Source organism: Dipteris shenzhenensis, chromosome 17, assembly GCF_047967505.1.
Source record: "Dipteris shenzhenensis isolate YYH24624 ecotype China chromosome 17, Dip_SZ_1.0, whole genome shotgun sequence".
Classification (NCBI taxonomy): domain Eukaryota; kingdom Viridiplantae; phylum Streptophyta; class Polypodiopsida; order Gleicheniales; family Dipteridaceae; genus Dipteris; species Dipteris shenzhenensis.
In genome coordinates, this window is record NC_141612.1 from 45,825,273 (window position 1) to 45,843,744 (window position 18,472).

The 18,472-nt window shown below is 41.1% G+C and overlaps 1 protein-coding gene across 1 annotated transcript in view; it reads left to right on the forward strand.

Moving 5' to 3' along the window:
* The window catches only part of LOC147892183 (MADS-box protein J2-like), a 72,997-nt gene extending 69,449 nt beyond the window's left edge, over positions 1-3,548 (forward strand). The window contains exons 6-7 of the mRNA XM_087388226.1: positions 2,957-3,117; positions 3,209-3,548. Coding sequence (XP_087244352.1) covers positions 2,957-3,117; positions 3,209-3,302 — 255 coding nt within the window. The 3' untranslated portion in view covers positions 3,303-3,548. The remainder of the gene's footprint in view (positions 1-2,956; positions 3,118-3,208) is intronic.
* The last annotated feature ends 14,924 nt before the right edge of the window (positions 3,549-18,472 follow it).

Here is an 18,472-nt window from a genome sequence, read left to right on the forward strand (position 1 = left end):
CAACTTCTCGCAATTGGAATCTACCATAGCGGCTTCTACAAACTCAATGCCACTATAGTCTTCCCCCTTCAACACTCCAAATCCCCTTCCATTGCACTTGCTGCTGTCGCTAAAGCACGTCACGATCCTCTCTGGTATCGTCATTATGGCCACATCAGCACTGTCAAATTGGAACACATGGCTTCTCACTCTTTGGCGGAAGGCTTCGAGTACCGCAAGGGCACTGACAACACACTCTGTATTGGCTGTGTATACAAAAAAATCCATAAAGAACCGTTTCAACGACATCAAGGAAATCACACTAGTCAATCACTTGATCTGCTCCACAACGACGTGTGCAAACCTATCCAACCCACGAGCTTGGTGGCTCATCTAACCCACGGGCTTGGTGGCTCGAGGTACAAACTGAGATTCGTCGATGATTACAGGCGATTCATCTTTCTTCCTCGAGCACAAAGAACTATTCTTTGATGAAGTTAAAGCTTTAAAAGCCTTGCTAGAGACTCAAACAGATCGTTAAGTGGCTTCGTATTGACAATGGCGGAGAGTGCACAAGCACACCATTCCTTGAATTTTGTCAACTTGCAGGAATCCACAGAGAATTCACAATTGTATGCACACCAGAACAAAATACCATCTCTAAAGAGAGAAATTGAGTCATCCTTGAAATGACTTGCTGTATGATCCACCACAAATGCCTCCCCAAGCATCCCTGAAATTTGAAGGCCTGCCCTAACTTTCATATTGAAGGACAAAATCTAAGAGCGGCCTTCAAAAGTAAGGAAATAGGGGTAAATAGATCTATTTATATCCAAAAGTTTGAAACCTTGTTCGATTGTTGGCCTTCATTTGCAACATGAATTTTTTCATTGGCCTTCCCTAGAATGTCTAAAGGGCTTTGAAGCCCCTTGAAGGCTTCAAATTTCAAGCCTCCCAAGTTCCTATGGTCTCTCTCTTGAATAGTTGCCCGACCACCTCCATCGGACTCGCAACTCCGTAGGAAATTTGGAATGGCAAACGTCCAAATGTGCAACATTTGCGTGTTTTTGGATGCTGCATTTTCATGCATATACCGACAGAAGAACGTCACAAATTAGATCCACATGGAGAACCAAGACTATTTGTCGGCTACGCAAATTGCAGGAACTACAAAATCTACGACAGGCCGTCGCACAAATTGCAATTCTCACGAAATGTTCTCTGCACCCTCTCTGCACAAAATCCACGACCGCACCCTCTCTGCACCTCACTACCACTTGTCACTTCATCCTACACCCACCTGGAACCAACCATCATCTTCATGTCTCTGCCATCTGCCACCCCCTACGCCGATAGAATCTCCACCGCTCACCTTGCCATGTCATTCCCCCTTGTCCAATCATTCCCAATGAGCTCGGTCTCAACGTGCTCACTCAGCGACTTGGCAAAATACCACTCTCCCCCCATACACATGATCCCTCTACGTTCATCACCCCCTCCACATGGAAATGCCTCCAAGTGGCGAATGTAGCTCGTCCACCATTCCCCTCCACGTGGAAATTTAACTCTCACCACACCATGTACCCATATTACTGACTCCAGCTCCTTCTCCTGTTCTCTGTCGTTTGAAGACCGGCACCCGCGTCTGCGCTTCAATGATCATGCCTTCCTCTCCAACAATCCACTGCCCTTGGAGCCATGGTCCCTTCGGGAAGCCCAAGCCTCTGCTAACTGGCCCGACTGGCAGCAAGCTATGGCCGATCAAATTCAATCCATCCATGACAATGGTACATGGGACGTAGTCCCTCTTCCTCTGGGTCGTCGGACCATTAGAAGCAAATTGATTTTCAAGTTGAAAGTCCATGCCGATGAAAGACTTTCTCGGTTCAAAGAACGATCGGTTGCTTGTGGCTTCACTCAACATGAAAGAATAGGCTACGAAGACACATTTGCACCTGTCGTTCAAATTGCCTCAATCCGACTTCTTCTAGCCTGGGGGACGATCCATCACATGCATGTTCACCAGCTTGATGTTCAAATTGCCTTCCTACCTGGCTACTTAGTTGAGGAGATCTACCTCGCACACCACCCGGTTTCCCACAGGCCCCCGGCATGACAATCTATGAAAAGCCGTATATGGCTTAAAACAAGCTTCACGCTCGTGGTACCTCAAAATTGACGACTATTTCCTACAAAACGGCTTCCGTCGCTGCTATAGTGATCCCAACTTATATGTCTGCACTTCCTCTTCGTTTTTTCTGGTCGTCGCTCTCTATGTCGATGATCCCATCATCGCATGTAATTATCTAAGCCGTCTGGACCTGTTCAAACAGAACATGAAGTCTGTGTTCTCCATGACCGACTCTGGAGAGCTCCACTACTGCCTGGACATACAAATCCACCGCGACCGTCAATTCGGGAAAGCCTGGCTTTATCAACATCGGTATGTTTAGAGCATGCTCATCAAATGCCACATGACAGAGTGCTCCATCCTTCTAACCCCTGATGATCCGAATGTAAAACTCACAAAGCAAATGAGTCCCACTACCGATGACGAACGCAACCAAATGGCATCCATTCTATATCCCAATCTAGTAGGATCCCTCATGTATGCCATGGTGCCCGGATTGTTCGTAATGGTGATATGCAGGATTCAAGTGATCGCAGTATATTGGTATTTGAATTACAGAACTTTGAAGTTTGGCCTTCTTTTGATAACGCAAAGGCATGCTGCATCCACGGATTATGTTTCCTATTTGAAATGGCATGTGTGAGCATCCACTTTTGCTGTTCGATATGGAATGTCAGAGATGTCCCTTTGCTGTGAAGTGCTGATTTTTTAAGTCTACGAATTTTACAAAATCGCCAGCTAGCATACAGTCGGAAAGGATAACGGGAGATTCTGTTGCTGGAGTAGCATGCAAACTTGACGACCTATCATCCTCTCTTGAAATAAGAAAATGGTTTAACCATTTAGGTGGCAGATGCTAGCAGCATGGCGAATGCAAATTCCAGCCTGCTATCTAAGCTTGAGGAAGGTCAACCCCCTCAAGCTGCAGGCTCTGGCAATTCATTCCGTGTGGGCGAAAGTACAGCGCAAAACCTTAACGAGCCTAACGAAGCGGGCTTGCAGCTCTGGTACGTATGCCTTTGTTTGGAGGCACATCCATCTTCAAATGACAAATCAGAAGAAGGTATATGTTTTGAGATTTTTTTAATGTATGGGCAGGAATGACTCAAGCGACCAAAGCAATCAGAACTCCGCGCCAAAGAGATCGATTATAAGCGAGGACCTTAATAAGTCACCACAATGGATGGAATGACCAATTGTCAAAGTCAGTAATCTTGTTGACTATCATGCTGTAGAGGCCTGGTGTGTACTCTCAGAAGCGTAATCTACCACAGAAGTGTCTTCTACATATGCCGTCTCGGCCAGGTTATATGCTTTCGTATTTTTGTCTTATATATGTAAGGGAAGCTAAGTGAATATTTACACATCTATTTCTGTTATATGCTAAAAACTAACTGAGTGGCTGCCGTTAGGACAATCCGGCTGAGTATGTGAGTATGTTCCCCTACTCAACTTTAATTAAGTTCCCTCTCTCGGAAAAAAAAAAAAAAACCTAACTTTGAACAGGCCCAAACAATTAAATCAAATTAAGGTATGTGAAAGGGAAAATGAGTAGATTAAATTAAATTCCCCCTGCCCCCGCCCCCCCCCCCCCCCCCCAACCTCCCCTTCTTCTCTTTTCTTCCCTTCCCCTCATAGATTGTCCTCTCTTTGAATCTCTACCCTCCCCCTCGTAGACCCTGCTCTCTCATTCCCGACCTTTCTTTCCTTCTGCTCTTTGGTCTCTCTGGAGGTGGGCCCCTTCCCCGCTCTATGGCCTCTCCGTTCCTCTGTGCCCCCCTTCCTCTCTCTCCTTCTTCCTCTCCAGCCTCTACCTTGCTTGCGGTGCCCCCTCCTGCTCTTGGCAGAGATGCTCTGCCCTCATCTCTGGTTGTTTCCTCTGCCTCATCTAACACAGTATTAGATAAAGTGGGACAAAAGTTACATTTTGGGAATTTCGAAATTGGGTAGATTTCATTAAAATTGGGAAAGGCTTCATTAAATTTGGGAAAATTTCCATTGATTGTGGGAATTTTACCAATATTGAATAAGCTAATATTTGGAATTCCAATGATTATGAAAAACTTCATTGGTTGTGAAACAGTTCATTGCGTATAAAAACCGGAATAAAGCATTTGTGGCAGAGTTTGAAAATCATGTATTTGGTGGTGTTAATAAACACCGTCTAGGGACAACATGTATATTTTACTTGAGGTGTTAATAAACACAGTTGGTGTTGTTAACAAACACCATGCATAGTGAGTTCCACTAGAAACAAAGCAGTTGTTAGTGAAGGTCAGCTTCTGAAAATTATCATATTAATAATATGCATTTATACCCATTGACAAGATAACAACAATTGAGAAACATCACATGAGAACACACCTTACAATGGAAGTTTGGGAGATTAAGAGGGAGAAAATCGACACCATTTTCTATGCTCTGATACCAAGCAAGCTCTCTTGTGCTTTGATACATACGCTCTATGGAATCTTAATCTTCTTGGGTCTATTTATGGATTTTGATGTCCATGACTAGACAATTGCATCAATACACTCCCATACCTGTGGATCCAACCTATTCTCTACCCAATACTTGTTCCAGTAATCAACATAGGCATCTGCATCAGTGAGCCCCTTTCTCTTAACTGATGGTACCCAATACTGAATTAATAATTTCTTGAAATTAGGAGAAGCAGCATCCATCTCGGCACTTGATATGGTAACCCCAAGCCATATGGGGTATATAGGATCTGATGGCCTCACCAAGACGAAGTCACCTTGCTTAACATCCACCATTGGTCTAAACTCTTCCCTCGACTTACCTTTTAGAGGCCCACAATGGTGATCATTCCATTCCTCATAGCCTTGTAGCCTTGGAAATCATTAATGCAAGCATCTATATCATCCTCCTCATCAGGAGATTGTGTTCTTGGCCAAAACTCTTTGTACACTCCTATCTCTGAAATGTTTTCCTGTTCGAGCTCACCGATCATGGTTTTCCAATAGTTTATCACTGGCCTAATGTAGGACTCATAGGATGCATTCTTTCCACTTGCACATCTCTCCCAAAACTTAATGTAATCCTTTATCCCTTATATTACTTGATCTCTCACAAATGCAACCATTGGCAGTATATCCGGACAACCTGTTGGCAACAATGATTGACCCTCACTATCTTTCTTCCATAGCTCAATTCCCCCTTCAATGGGCATCCAATTCGGTGATTTTGGATGCACCTTGTACTGCATCATTGGTCTGTCACCTTGCATGTAAAATCGAAATTGTAATGGCTTTGCATGTCCAACTAGCATTTCTTGCCCATCACATAGGTAGCCATCCACATAATCCTTGAAGTTAGGAACCCATGTAAGAACAAATGGTGCCGGTGAAGATGATGTACATTTTTTGAATGTATCCATCAGATGTGGGAAAGTGAATGTTTGTCCCACCCGCAAGCTCTCAGAAAACCTGCTGAACATTGCATCAATGTCCTCATGTGTGTGCCCTACCATCAAGAAGCCCAATTGAACTGTCTTGAAAATGCCCCTTGCTACAAGAAGAGAAAGGTATGCAAACAAGTATCTATTTTTGTTCTCAGACCCACAATTATCTAGTTGGAGTAGCAAGTTCTCTAGCAACTTTTGGAATGGTGGCTCAATAGCAACACTCTCCTCTAAAGAGGGTGGGTTTTCTCTTGTATTTGATGGAAAAAAATTCATACATGTGTGTGTAGCCCTTGCAATGGAAGTTGTCATGGCCTCCGTGACAGACTTCGGGTCACTTTCCGATACAGTTTCTAGATTTGCATCTGTGATCGTAACATCTACATTTTCAGACAAGCTAGCTCCACTTGTGGAAACATGTGCACCTTTAGAACTGTAATGGGAGTCCAAAGCGTTTCTTGAACATAGAGCATTCAAAAGGCGAGCATTGCTTCTAGGAATCCCATTGGTAGCAAGGTCTCCAAGGTCATGCATATCCATCCTCTCAAGGTTGCGCAAACAAATTGAGAGCGATCCAATCGTCAGATTGGGATCAGATGGCCACAAACCATTGAGGGTGAAGTGTCCATAATGACCGTTTCCATGCCCATGGGTAATCATTCCAATGAGTGAAACCTGTAATTGCCATGCAGAATCAGTGTCCTTGGAATTGCCATCTTTTTTTGGTCCATCTTATCATGGATTATGCATACATACTTTTTTGGATCCATCTCGGAGTACCTATGCCATGCATAGTATAAGTTCCTACAACTTTGTTGCTGTATCATATGCATCTTTCTCTCTTCCATTAGCGAATTACGCTCATCTTGACTTTTTGTGGCTGCCAATTGAGCCTTGATCCGGTTGCACAAGCTACATTTAGAGAATTCACTCGTCTTAGCAAGGGCTACATTTTTTAAGTATGATTTCCAAATCCTGCCAAATGTGGATGTGGATAGGCTCTGATAACCACGTTGATTAAGTGAAGTGTTGACTTCACGTAGGACGTCTATCTTCTTATACACTTCAGGTATCACTTGCTCTGTCTCTCTAGAACCATCCTGCATGGTTCTACTCTTGTGAGGCATATGCTCTGTGCTATTATCCACAAAGTGTTGAATGAGAGCCCTTCCCATACCTATGTGCTCCCTGCTCCTCCTCATAATCCCTGAATTGCCATGCACATATCGCTGCACACCACTCTCAAATTGCTCCCTGTATCGATAAAATGATGTCCTTGGAATTCCATGCATCTCATACCATGCTCTACAACAGACATCCCGACCGTTTATCGTGAAGTTGTAGCATATCCTCCCTCTGTAGTCATGATGCCAAGCCATTGACAACACATCGTATATAAAGTTTGTACGAGACTCCAAGGAGCTACCCCAAAAGTTCTTCCTTAAATTCATTAAGAGATCTCGCTCTGCATGTTGGCAACACCTACTCCCACAACAATCGATGGAAGAAACCTGCTGCACCGAATCTAGTGACATTTTGTACATTGGTGTTGGAGGCTCTCTTTGTTTAGGCACCCTGTTAATGAAAGTGTACCTTCTTTTCTTTGATGTTGGATCATCCCTTTTCAACATTTGATCATTGACCAACTCATCTATACCAGCAACGTGGTCCATGGGCACATATTGTTGCAATGGGCTTCCTTCAAGTAAGGTAATCTGCTTGATGGGCCACTTTACTAGGCTGAGAGAGCCGACATCTTGCATAGAAGACCCTAAGTCACTTCCTCTAATTTGTTCTTTCTTTTCAATACCCACACCAATGCAATCGTTACCCAATAGGTCAAAGTTTATAGAGTCTCCCAGGAAAACATATAAGATCACACCTTCCCCCATGGTCTTTGTTTTGCTCTCATCCCATAAGATAACTTTTTTCTCTTTCCAAGATTCACGAATGAAATTGTTAGTTTCCAATGAAGAAACCGGCATTGCCTCAACATAAGGTCGCTCAGGCTCACTTGGTGCAGCTTCTTCAGTTACCGCATCATCTAAAGAATCACCAACATGTTTTAGAGAGCCCTTAGGCCACTTGACAATGCTCCAAATTGCCTCACCAACAAGCACTGCATCCATAATGGGAAATGGCAAGAGCATTTCACTATTGATCGACTTCTCCACTATCACTGATACATTTTATGTCCCAATCTTCACACCACTACAGTAGGCCTCCGGATCTATTGCACACACTCCACCAATTCCAACCACTTCATTCCCCACCATCATCATGACCTTGTCCCCGCGTCTGATAGCCATCCTCTATCATTACGATTACGGAGAATTAAGTATGAACAAATTACAACCAAAGAATTTCATAAGACCATCAAACATGTCAATCTAGAGGGGAAGAATGGCATTGGTGCAAATCTCTAGAATGCATGAATGAGTCTATACAAAATTTTCATGAAAGCATGAATTATTTCCCTAAAAATTTTAGCAATTTCATAAAACTTTTTCTGAAGCATGAATTATTTTCACCATCTTTGAAAAGGGGAATGGCACCAGTGCCATTCTCCCCATGCATTGACTTGAGAAAAACATTTGTCTTCATAAGAGGAGAACAGACTAGTGCCATTCTTCCTTTGGAAGACAAAATTTTGACTTGGGACTTTGCCTTGGGAGAATGCCAATGGTGCCATGCTCCCTTTGCGAAGCCAAAATTTTATATTAGGACATTGCAATGGGAGAATGGCACTGGTGCCATTCTCCCTTTATGAAGGCAAACTTTGAATCAAGACATTGCATTGGGAGACTGGCACTGGTGCCATTTTCCCTTTGCAAAGCCAAGATTCTGAATCGTGATATTACAATGGGAGAATAGAACTAGTGCCATACTGTCTTTGTGAAGTAGAAATTTTGAATCAGGACATTGCATGGGGAGAATGGCACAGCCAAAGTTTTGGGTCGGGACATTGCAACGGGAGAATGGCAATGATGCAAATTTAAAATCTAAAAATTTTGGCTTTGTAATAGGAAAGTGGAGAATGGCACTAGTGCCATTCTCCCATTGGAAAATGGAGAATGGCACTAGTACCATTCTCCCAATGGAATGTCCTGATTCAAAATTTTGGCTTCACAAAGGTAGAATGGCACCAATGCCATTCTCCCATTGGAATTAGTGGAATGTCAATATTGCTATAGGTTTAGTTTGTCTAGATTACCACTAGCGGAGAATGGAAGTGATGCCAATCTCATGCTGGCAACTACATAATGACGCTGAGATCATCAAACTCACATGTGGAATGGAATCGGACACCACTCTCCTATGATCACAGTCTCCGCTCTGTAGAGTTCATATGGATTTGTGTCAATCTCTGTGGAGAATGGCAGTGGTGCCAATCTCATACCATGACCTGAAAACATGCACAAGCAATCCTAAACTCACATGTGCATTTGCACTTTTGCCATTATCCTACTGTAGCCAATAAAATTAGTGGAATGTCAATCTACAGGTTTAGTTTGCCTAGATTACCACTAGCGGAGAATGGCAGTGATGCCAATCTCATGCTGGCACCTACATAATGACACTGAGATCATCAAACTCACATGTGGAATGGAATAGGACACTACTCTCTTATGATCACTGGAATACCCCTCCTAGAATAGTAGGGTAAACATTTGTACAAGTGGAGAATGGCAGTGGTGCCAATCTCTTATTAGGCCCTAAGAAATGGCATTGAGAAGCCTAAACTCACATGTGTAGAGATCATATGGATTTGTGTCAATATCTTTGGAGAATTCCACCAGTGGAGAATGGCAGTGGTGCCAATCTCATACCATGACCTGAAAACATGCACTTTTGTCATTATCCTACTGTGCATTCTTCTATGCAGTGATCACTGTCTCTGCTGTGTAGAGATCATATCGAATCCTAAACTCACATTTGGATTGGCACTTTTGCCATTATCCAACTGCAGCCAATAAAATTAGTGGAATGTCAATCTATAGGTTTAGTTGGTCTAGATTACCACTAGCGGAGAATGGCAGTGATGCCAATCTCATGCTTGCCCTAAGAAATGGCATTGAGAATCATAAACTCACATGTGCATTCTTCTATGTAGTGATCACTGTCTCCGCTATGTAGAGATCATATGGAATTGTGTCAATCTCTATGGAGAATGGCAGTGGTGCCAATCTCATACCATGAACTGAAAACATGCACAAGGAATTCTAAACTCACATGTGCATTGGCACTTTTGCCATTATCCGACTGCAGCCAATAAAATTAGTGTTATGTCAATCTATAGGTTCAGTTTGTCTAGATTACCACTAGCAAAGAATGGCAGTGATGCCAATCTAAACTCACATGTGCATTGGCACTTTTGCCACTATCCTACTGCAGCCAATAAAATTAGTGGAATATAGGTTCAGTTTGTCTAGATTACCACTAGCGGAGAATGGCAGTGATGCCATTCTCCCAATGGAATGTCCTGATTCAAAATTTTGGCTTCACAAAGGTAGAATGGCATCGGTGCCATTCTCCCATTGGAATTAGTGGAATGTCAATCTATAGGTTTAGTTTGTCTAGATTACCACTAGCGGAGAATGGCAGTGATGCCAATCTCATGTTGGCAACTACATAATGACACTGAGATCATCAAACTCACATGTGGAATGGAATCAGACACCACTTTCCTATGATCACAGTCTCCACTCTGTAGAGTTCATATGGATTTGTGTCCATCTCTGTGGAGAATGGCAGTGGTGCCAATCTCATACCATGACCTGAAAACATGCACAAGGAATCCTAAACTCACATGTGCATTTGCACTTTTGCCATTATCCTACTGTAGCCAATAAAATTAGTGGAATGTCAATCTATAGGTTTAGTTTGCCTAGATTACCACTAGCGGAGAATGGCAGTGATGCCAATCTCATGTTGGCACCTACATAATGACATTGAGATCATCAAACTCACATGTGCCATTTTGACTCTGTGAAGCCAAAACTTTGAATCTGGGAGATTGGCACTAGTGTCATTTCCCCTTTGCACAGCCAAGATTTGATTCGGGAAATCACAATGGGAGAATGGCACTGGTGCCATTCCCCCTTTGCAAAGCCAACGTTTTGAATTGGGACATTGCAATGGGAGAATGGAAGTGGAGCAAATTTAGAAATTTTTAGCTTTGCAAAATGGGGAGATTGGAGGATGGCAGTAGTGCCATTCTCCCATTGCAATGCCAGAACTTGAGACCATAGACTTTTTGTGTGTGTGTGTGTGAACGTGGTATTCATTTGAAACCATACATTATTTTACTTCCATTTATTCATATATGTGGTAAAGTTGATCGATATTACTTTATGAAACCTAGCTCATTATGTGAGTTTATCCACGTTAGTTTGGTTATGCTAGGTTGGTTAAGTTACAAATTTTTATGTTAGAGTATGTTTTTCTTGATCAAGGTCCAAGTAATGTAAAATTTTAAGGTATAGATTGAATTAGTTGACGAGAATGTGATTTTTCTCCATGTTAAAAAAATTGTAATCATGCTCATCATTACATTGCAAGCTATGGATTTTTTTAAAGGAAGATGAGAATAGGTTAAATAAAAGGCATGAGGACAATGTAAAAAAGGAAGAAAATGAGTGTGGACAATGTAAAATAGAAATAAAAGAAATGCATACGTTAGATATGTTAAATGAAAGAAATAAAATAAATGTTAGATATGTCCCAATTCCTCCATTAGTTGGCTAATTGGTGTTTATACTAAAAAGCAACTTGAAAAGCATATACTAAAAACTTTGAAACAAATCGTCTATCACAAAATAGGAATTGCCTTCATTTATCAATGATGTTAACATCAATGAAAGCTTTGTTGGAAAATTCTTTGTAGCCACTAACGGCTTTGTACTTCTTTTGAGTGTGTGCTTGTTTGATCTTAAGGTTTAGCGTATCTGCTTTAGTGTCATAATAGAGAATAAATATGGGATCATTATGATGTCTAAGATCAGGTGTGTGATTTGGCTTTATAATACTCATGGTTTCCAAGTTATGACCACATGGTGGTTCACAAAATAAGGAGTGTGATTTGGCTTTAAGATACTCATCTTTTCAAGTTAAGATCACGTGTTTATTGTACAACTAGTGTGATTTGGTTCTATGATACTCATTACTACATTATTCAAAAAAGGCAATTGCTAGAGAACATGGAAGCAACATATACTTCGATGGTGACAAGTATCTCGATAATCGATGTAGCTTCAAGGTGTGCTTGCAACTCAACGAGCTTGCAGGTGATAAAAGATAGCATGTACACTCTTGCACACAAAAATAAGTGCTTCCAAGCTCTGATTGGAAAAAAGTGCTTCCCTAGAAATGTGTCAAGACTTATCAAAGGATTACATGTTGAAGCATGTGCTGCTTAGAATGCAGATGCAAGAAATGGGAAATTGCCAAAGAAAGTCTTGCAAGTATTTACTTGGAAAACATCTTAAGGCACTTTAGTACAGGTTCAGTTTTTAGTTGCTCAAGCTTCGTCCCTATGGTAAAAGCCTTGCTATTCAGAGAATGTGTCTCTCAATTAGAACTCTCTATGAAGGTGCTTCCAAGATAATAAAAAAGCAAGGAGCTATGAAAAACTATAACAAATTGCTCTCAAGTAATAGGACTTCCAACAACTTGAGCTATACAAAGAAAGACTATGTAGTGTGAAAGGATCTTGATAGATACTTCCAAAACTTGAAAGAAATCTTAAACTAAGGCATTCTCACAATTTTTAAAGAGTTATAAAACTTGAATAAAAGTAACAGCAAAGGGATTGCAATAATGGCAAATTATAGGCTAGGCAATTTTGACGAAAAGCAAAAGCTTAAACTAATGAAGTAAAAAATTGTTGAATCTGTTTTTTAACGAAAAGCAAAAGGTTAGAAAAGTAAAAAATTGAAATACCCTAATACCTTCTCTGTCATGATTGTGCTCGTTGCCCTATGTTGATCGACCTTCTCTCGTGGGAATTTGCACTCTTGTGAGTCGCTCTTGTGAGCAACGACATGCCTTGCTACTTCTCTTGTGCCAATGTCCCACAGAAAGCTGCGCCGTCATATCAATTGGATTGATCGGTTGATGAGCTACGCCGCTTGAGCCATACGGTCCATGCTTTTGGAGCGCTCGATCAGCTGCGCTGCTTGAGCTCTTCAAGGTACTCTCCCGCCCGAGCTCTTCATCTTGCGTGATTTTCGTTCGAAACATCTTGCATGGAGGCAACCAAACAACGGGAGCTTTGCCTCCTCAGATCAGCCACCTAAGCAAAGAGACGATGAAGAAGAAGAAGACGGTAGAAAAAACGCTAGTAACAAGCTGCAGACTCTCATTCTCACTCTCGTTCTCGTTCTCGTTCTCACTCTTGTTCTCTCGTTCAATTGATTCTTTCAAGTCCTTCAACCACCTCTTTGGTCACAACAATCTCAGTGGTAAAATCCCATAAGAGGACTTCACAAAGTCACTGGCCTCAAAAGGGACTTCACAGAGTCGATTCTGCCCCTGCCTCTGAGAGCTGTGGTGAGTAAAACTTTGAGACTCCTCTCCAATTTTGCTAAATTGAAATGAGTTGTTTGGAATGAATAGAAAGTGAATGAGCGAAAGGCATCAATTGAAATGAAAGAAAAGGTCTTGATTTGTTTGAAATGTAGATTGAAAGTTAAAAGTGATAGTTTGAAACTACTAAATAATTCAAATTTTGAAATATAGCTCTTCCCGCCATTGTTCCCCTTTGAATTTTGGATATATAGAGTGGCACTTATGCCATTCTCTCCAATATTAAATTTCAATTCAAATTCATATTGATATTTTTAATTTCAATTTGTATTTCAAATTGAAATTATTCTTTTGAAATTGTATTTCAAAACCTAAATTCTAGTTTTCAAATTTTGATTTCAAGTTAATTTTCAATCTCAATTTTGATTTTCATGATTGAATGGCAAATTTAGAGATTGAAATTCTAATTTTAAATGGAGAATGGAACCAGTACCATTCTCCAAGACCTCATAAGAAGTCCTTGAGAGTGGCACTAGTGCCAATATCCCTTGAGATGAATAAAATTTTGAAATATGGCTCTTCCCACCATTGTTCCCTTTTGAATTTTGGATATTTAGAGTGGCACTTATGCCATTCTCTCCAAATTTAAATTCAAATTCAAATTCATATTGATATTTTTAATTTCAATTTGTATTTCAAATTGAAATTATTCTGTTTGAAATTGTATTTCAAAACCGAAATTGTAGTTTTCAAATTTTGATTTCAAGTTAAACTTCAATCTCAAATTTGATTTTCATGATTGAATGGCAAATTTAGAGATTGAAATTCTAATTTTAAATGGAGAATGGCACCAGTGCCATTCTCCAAGACCTCATAAGAAGTCCTTGAGAGTGGCACTAGTGCCAATATCCCTTGAGATAAATTGAAAGACCTCATAAGAAGTCCTTGAGAGTGGCACTAGTGGAGAATGGCAGTGATGCCAATCTCATGCTGGCAACTACATAATGACACTGAGATCATCAAACTCACATGTGCATTCTTCTATGTAGTGATCACTGTCTCCGCTATGTAGAGATCATATGGAATTATGTCAATCTCTGTGGAGAATGCCACCAATGGAGAATGGCAGTGGTGCCAATCTCATACCATGACCTGAAAACATGCACAAGGAATCCTAAACTCACATGTGCATTGGCACTTTTGCCATTATCCTACTGCAGCCAATAAAATTAGTGGAATGTCAATCTATAGGTTCAGTTTGTCTAGATTACCACTAGCGGAGAATGGCAGTGATGCCAATCTCATGCTCGCAACTACATAATGACACTGAGATCATGAAACTCACATGTGGAATGGAATAGGACACCACTCTCCTATGATCACTGGAATATCCCTACTAGAATAGTAGGGTAAACATTTGTACAAGTGGAGAATGGTAGTGGTGCCAATCTCTTATTAGGCCCTAAGAAATGGCATTGAGAAGCCTAAACTCACATGTGCAGAGATCATATGGATTTGTGTCGATATCTGTGGAGAATGCCACCAGTGGAGAATGGCAGTGGTGCCAATCTCATACCATGACCAGAAAACATGCAGTTTCGCCATTATCCTACTGTGCATTCTTCTATGCAGTGATCACTGTCTCCACTGTGTAGAGATCATATGGAATCCGAAACTCACATTTGGATTGGAATCGGACACCATTCTCCTATGATCACTGGAATACCCCTCCTAGAATAGTAGGGTAAACATTTGAACAAGTGGAGAATGGCAGTGGTGCCAATCTCTTATTAGGCCCTAATAAATGGCATTGAGAACCCTAAACTCACATGTGCATTCTTCTATGTAGTGATCACTGTCTCCGCTATGTAGAGATCATATGGATTTGTGTCAATCTCTGTGGGGAATGCCACCAGTGGAGAATGGCAGTGGTGCCAATCTCATAGCATGACCTGAAAACATGCACAAGGAATCCTAAATTCACATGTGGATTGGCACTTTTGCCATTATAGAATGCCACCAGTGGAGAATGGCAGTGGTGCACAAGGAATCCTAAACTCACATGTGCATTCTTCTATGTAGTGATCATTGTCTCCGTTGTGTAGAGATCATATGGAACTGTGTCAATCTTTGAGATCATCAAACTCACATGTGGATTGGAATCGGACAACACTCTCCTATGATCAATGGAATACCCCCCCTAGAATAGTAGGGTAAACATTTGTACAAGTGGAGAATGGTAGTGGTGCCAATCTCTTATTAGGCCCTAAGAAATGGCATTGAGAAGCCTAAACTCACATGTGCATTCTTCTATGTAGTGGTGCCAATCTCTTATTAGGCCTAGAAAATGGAACTATGAAGCCTAAACTCACATGTGCAGCCAATAAAATTAGTGGAATGTCAATATATAGGTTTAGTTTGTCTAGATTACCACTACATGTGCATTCTTCTATGTAGTGATCATGTAGATATCATATGGAATTGTGTCAATGTCTATGGAGAATGGCAGTGGTGCCAATCTCATACCATGACCTTAAAACATGCACAAGGAATCCTAAACTCACCTGTGCATTGGCACTTTTGCCATTATCCTACTGTAGCCAATAAAATTAGTGGAATGTCAATCTATAGGTTCAGTTTGTCTAGATTACCACTAGCGGAGAATGGCACTGATGCCAATATCATGCTTGCCCTAAGAAATGGCATTGAGAATCACTCGGGGGGGTCACTCATCATAACCCTATCACGTGAGTTCAAAAGAAGGATATTTTTTATTCCTAGAATTTACAGAAATAAATATACATAAGGGACTATTTTAAATAGTTTTGGAAAAAATTTACAAAGTTGTATAGAAAAGGGATACATTTTATTAATGAAAAAACTTACAGATGCCATCAGTGGAGAATGGCAGTGGTGCCAATCTCATACCATGACCTGAAAACATGCACTTTTGCCATTATCCTACTATGCATTCTTCTATGCAGTGATCACTGTCTCCGCTATGTAGAGATCATATGGAATCCTAAACTCACATTTGGATTGGCACTTTTGCCATTATCCTACTACAGCCAATAGAATTAGTGGAATGTCAATCTATAGGTTCAGTTTGTCTAGATTACCACTAGCGGAGAATGGCAGTGATGCCAATCTCATGCTTGCCCTAAGGAATGGCATTGAGAATCATAAACTCACATGTGAATTCTTCTATGTAGTGATCACTGTCTCTGCTATGTAGAGATCATATGGAATTGTGTCAATCTCTGTGGAGAATGGCAGTGGTGCCAATCTCATACCATGAACTGAAAACATGCACAAGGAATTCTAAACTCACATGTGCATTGGCACTTTTGTCATTATCCTACTGCAGCCAATAAAATTAGTGTTATGTCAAGCTATAGGTTCAGTTTGTCTAGATTACCACTAGCGGAGAATGACAGTGATGCCAATCTCATGCTGGCAACTACAGAATGACACTGAGATCATGAAACTCACATGTGGAATGGAATAGGACACCACTCTCCTATGATCACTGGAATACCCCTACTAGAATAGTAGGGAAAACATTTGTAGAAGTGGAGAATGGCAGTGGTGCCAATCTCTTATTAGGCCCTAAGAAATGGCAGTGGTGCCAATCTCTAATGAGGCCCTAATAAATGGCAGTGTTGCCAATCTCTTATTAGGCCCTAATAAATGGCAGTGGTGCCAATCTCATACCATGAACTGAAAACATGCACAAGCAATTTTAAACTCACATGTGCATTGGCACTTTTGCTATTATCCTACTGCAGCCAATAAAATTATTGGACCATTAGTGGAGAATGGCAGTGATGCCAATCTAAACTCACACGTGGATTGGCACTTTTGCCACTGTCCTACTGCAGCCAATAAAATTAGTGGAATGTCAATCTATAGGTTCAGTTTGTCTAGATTACCACTATCGGAGAGTGGCAGTGAAGCCAATCTCATGCTGGCAAGTACATAATGACACTGAGATCATCAAACTCACATGTGCATTCTTCTATGTAGTGATCACTGTCTCCGCTATGTAGAGATCATATGGAATTGTGTCAATCTCTGTGGACAATGCCACCAGTGGAGAATGGCAGTGGTGCCAATCTCATACCATGACCTGAAAACATGCACAAGGAATCCTAAACTCACATGTGCATTGGCACTTTTGCCACTATCTGCATCCAATAAAATTAGTGGAATGTGAATCTATAGGTTCAGTTTGTCTAGATTACCACTAGCGGAGAATGGTAGTGATGCCAATCTCATGATGTCAACTACATAATGACACTAAGATCATCAAACTCACATGTGGAATGGAATAGGACACCACTCTCTTATGATCACTGGAATAACCCTCCTAGAATAGTAGGGTAAACATTTGTACAAGTGGAGAATAGCAGTGGTGACAATCTCTTATTAGGCCCTAAGAAATGGCATTGAGAAGCCTAAACTCACATGTGTAGAGCTCATATGGATTTGTGTCAATATCTGTGGAGAATAACACCAGTGGAGAATGGCAATGGTGCCAATCTCATACCATGACCTGAGAACATGTACTTTTGCCATTATCCTACTGTGCATTCTTCTATGCAGTGATCACTGTCTCCGCTGTGTAGAGATCATATGGAATCCTAAACTCACATTTGGATTGGCACTTTTGTCATTATCCTACTACAGCCAATAAAACTAGTGGAATCTCAATCTATAGGTTCAGTTTGTCTAGATTACCACTAGCGAAGAATGGCAGTGATGCCTATCTCATGCTGGCAACTACATAATGACACTAAGATCATGAAACTCACATGTGGAATGGAATAGGACACCACTCTCTTATGATCACTAGAATACCCCTACTAGAATAGTAGGGTAAACATTTGTACATGTGGAGAATGGCAGTGGTGCCAATCTCTTATTAGGCCCTAATAAATGGCAGTGGTGCCAATCTCATAGCATGAACTGAAAACATGCACAAGGAATTCTAAACTCACATGTGAATTGGCACTTTTGCTATTATCCTACTGCAGCCAATAAAATTATTGGATCACTAGTGGAGAATGGCAGTGATGCCAATCGAAACTCACATGTGCATTGGCACTTTTGCCACTATCCTACTGGAGCCAATAAAATTAGTGGAATGTCAATCTATAGGTTCAGTTTGTCTAGATTACCACTAGCGGAGAATGGCAGTGATGCCAATCTCATGCTCGCAACTACATAATGACACTGAGATCATCAAACTCACATGTGGAATGGATTAGGACACCACTCTCCTATGATCACTGAAATACCCCTCCTAGAATAGTAGGGTAAACAATTGTATAAGTGGAGAATGGCAGTGGTGCCAATCTCTTCTTAGGCCCTAAGAAATGTCATTGAGAAGCCTAAACTCACATGTGCAT